Source organism: Poecilia formosa, unplaced genomic scaffold (assembly GCF_000485575.1).
Source record: "Poecilia formosa unplaced genomic scaffold, Poecilia_formosa-5.1.2 Scaffold272, whole genome shotgun sequence".
Classification (NCBI taxonomy): Eukaryota; Metazoa; Chordata; class Actinopteri; order Cyprinodontiformes; family Poeciliidae; genus Poecilia; species Poecilia formosa.
In genome coordinates, this window is record NW_006800211.1 from 207,965 (window position 1) to 210,704 (window position 2,740).

Genomic DNA, 2,740 nt, shown 5'->3' on the forward strand with positions numbered 1-2,740 from the left:
AAACTCAGAAGCGCTGGGAGCAAACAGACAACGAATGAATGACATCAGACAAGGGCCCGACGAGACAAAGACAAGAAGTGGGCTTAAATACACAAGGAGGGTAATCAAGAAACTAGACACAGCTGGGATCAATCAACAGGGAGGACAGGACAGAGACTCACAGGGAAACAGGACTAAACACAGAAAATATAAAAATAACTACACAGAAAAATACAGATCACAACAATAATAGCTCATAGATTTTTTTTTGGAGTTCAAGAGAGTCACCTGGCCATTTAAGAACAGGAATACCTGTTCTTAAATGGCCAGGTGAGGATTCATTGTGGGGGTGAATCCTCACCCCCACAATGCAAAAGCGCCTGAAAACAAGCATACCCAAAATGAATCAGGTGCTGCTCTTAAACCACTTGGACTACATGCAAATGCTCGGTGTCTTTAAAAGTCCCAAATTTGGCTGTGCAGTCCAATTTATTGTTCTGGTAACTAGGACTTCAATAACAAAGTTTTAATACACAATTTGTGTACATGTTTCTGGAATAAGGAGGTATTGACTGAGCAACTAAAGAACTAACAAAAGAAAACGGGGTCGGATCAGCAGATTAACTCAAACCTGTTGATTAAAAATAATCAACGGGTTTAATTATTTCTAAGGTGATTAAGGTGTGTATGCAATCACACGTATACAACTAGCTGCTCAAAGGTGAGCCGTGTAAATGTGGAGCGCTTTGGCTCTGATGGAGAACATCGCCAATGGAAGGATTCAGAGGAAGCGATTGATCAGAGATTATATTGATCTGCTGGGAAATGTTGATGATGGTTTATTATCGTTTAGATTGCACAAACTGATGATCCTGGAGCTCTGAGCAAAACTTAAAGAAGGAGCCGTGTGGTACCGGTACCAGTCCAGCTGCCTTCAGTCGAGCCGCCTGCTTTATGGACAGAAAGCATCTTTATTCTGTAAATGTACAATATGCACATGGTTTTACTATTTAGAATAAACATCCACATTCCCACTCAAATGACTCCCACTTCTCTAAATTTGTCCATACGCCAAGTTTTAGTGTGAAAACTGGGCACTCTTATCCATGAGGCCCCAGGTGTCTATCCAGTTTTGGACACACAGATATAAAAAAATGGGTCTTCATACATTTTAATTCTAATCAACCCCCAGATCTATTATTCCTTTTCTCTCACTCACACACACTCACACCCCGAGAGAGATGGAACCACAAACATTAGTGTCACCATGCAAAACCAATCCCCACTCCACACACAGGCAGAACAGAAAAAAGTAGGCCAAAGCAGTCCCCACCCCAGACAGGAAGCAAAACATCTGACAATACCTCTTCATTTGACTACAAATATTGTAATTTAGACATTTCAAGGTCTGAATAAGGCATAACACATACATTTCCTAAAACAAACAAGTCCCACACCAAACTCATCACAGTATGGAAAAATTCGTCTCACACAGCACACATGCACACACACACCCAGGCAGGCCACACAAAAACACCTTCAAAACATAATTTGAGTTGAGGGAGAAAACCAGCGACAGAAACTAAGCTTATCTGTATAAAACAGGTTTTACTTTCTCAACAAGGAAAAGAGCTGCACTATGGATTACAGCTTATTCTTCCACAGAATCAAATTTGGACCGGTCGCTTTCTTATTCGGATTAACAAAAGACACGAAATCCTGCTTTCAGACCACAAAAGTGTGCTCTTGAGTTATGGCAGAAACATTCCCCCATATACTGCCTTTAGCATCCAAACAACTTTAATAATAGGATTCTTTCACACCATTGCTTCTCAAAGTAAAGCTTAAAAGTCAAAAACCTTAAATAAACCAAGAATTATATAGTCATTGTGGGTGTATCTACTTTAACTTGAATACAGATGGCTAATTTTCCTCACTCTAATTTTCTGCATCTGTAACTACAATAAATGTCTGACTGTCGTATATATTGGTTAAAGTTTTTTGTTTTCATTTATACAGAATAACAAGAAACTGCCCTCGAACATTCAGAATGGCATTGTTTGACCCTGATGGTGATGATGTGAGATGCAGAGTACCGACAGACAGCTCATCTGAGTGTGGGATGTGCAGACTCGTCAGTGGTTTCTCTTTTGACCAGGTATGGGTTTTGTATTGGGATTTCCTGTCATGTTTTACATCAAATGTGTTATACTACATAAATTACTTTTGTGTTATATGAATATATCATAAAATATAATATTTTTAGTAAGTAATTTAAATATGATTAAGGCTTATTTGGACAAGTAGTGGATTTGGGGAATCAATCCAATGAGGGCAGCCTCTTTCCAAGTCAACCAATGAATGATTGGTGTCCATTATTATGCCATACAACTAATGTAATGTAACTAAAAGTAGTGTAGTTTTAAAAAGACATTGTTTTATAAGCCTTCACCAAATAAAGAGGAAAATCTGAAGGCCATATGTGGTTAGATACATTTATGCTGTTGTCTCATGAAACACATTATTCCTCATCAGCGTTCCTGCTCCATTACTTATAACTACAGCAGTTACACTGGGATCCATCCGATTGAACTTGTGATTGAAGACTTTCCCACCAAGCAGATAAACCTTTATTACTCTGATGAGTCCTACACAACAAAGCACCCCCTTTCATTGATGAGACATAGACGTCAAATTGCATACCCAGTCACCACCACTGTAAATCCAATCAGGACCACCACCACCACCACTGTAAATCCAA

The 2,740-nt window shown here is 39.1% G+C and overlaps 1 protein-coding gene across 1 annotated transcript in view; it reads left to right on the forward strand.

Annotated features, from left to right (window-relative positions):
* Positions 1-301: 301 nt before the first annotated feature.
* The window catches only part of LOC103151148 (oncoprotein-induced transcript 3 protein-like), a 13,974-nt gene continuing 11,535 nt past the window's right edge, over positions 302-2,740 (forward strand). Inside the window, exon 1 of the mRNA XM_016681164.1 lies at positions 302-309. Within this exon, the coding sequence (XP_016536650.1) occupies positions 302-309 (8 nt within the window). The remainder of the gene's footprint in view (positions 310-2,740) is intronic.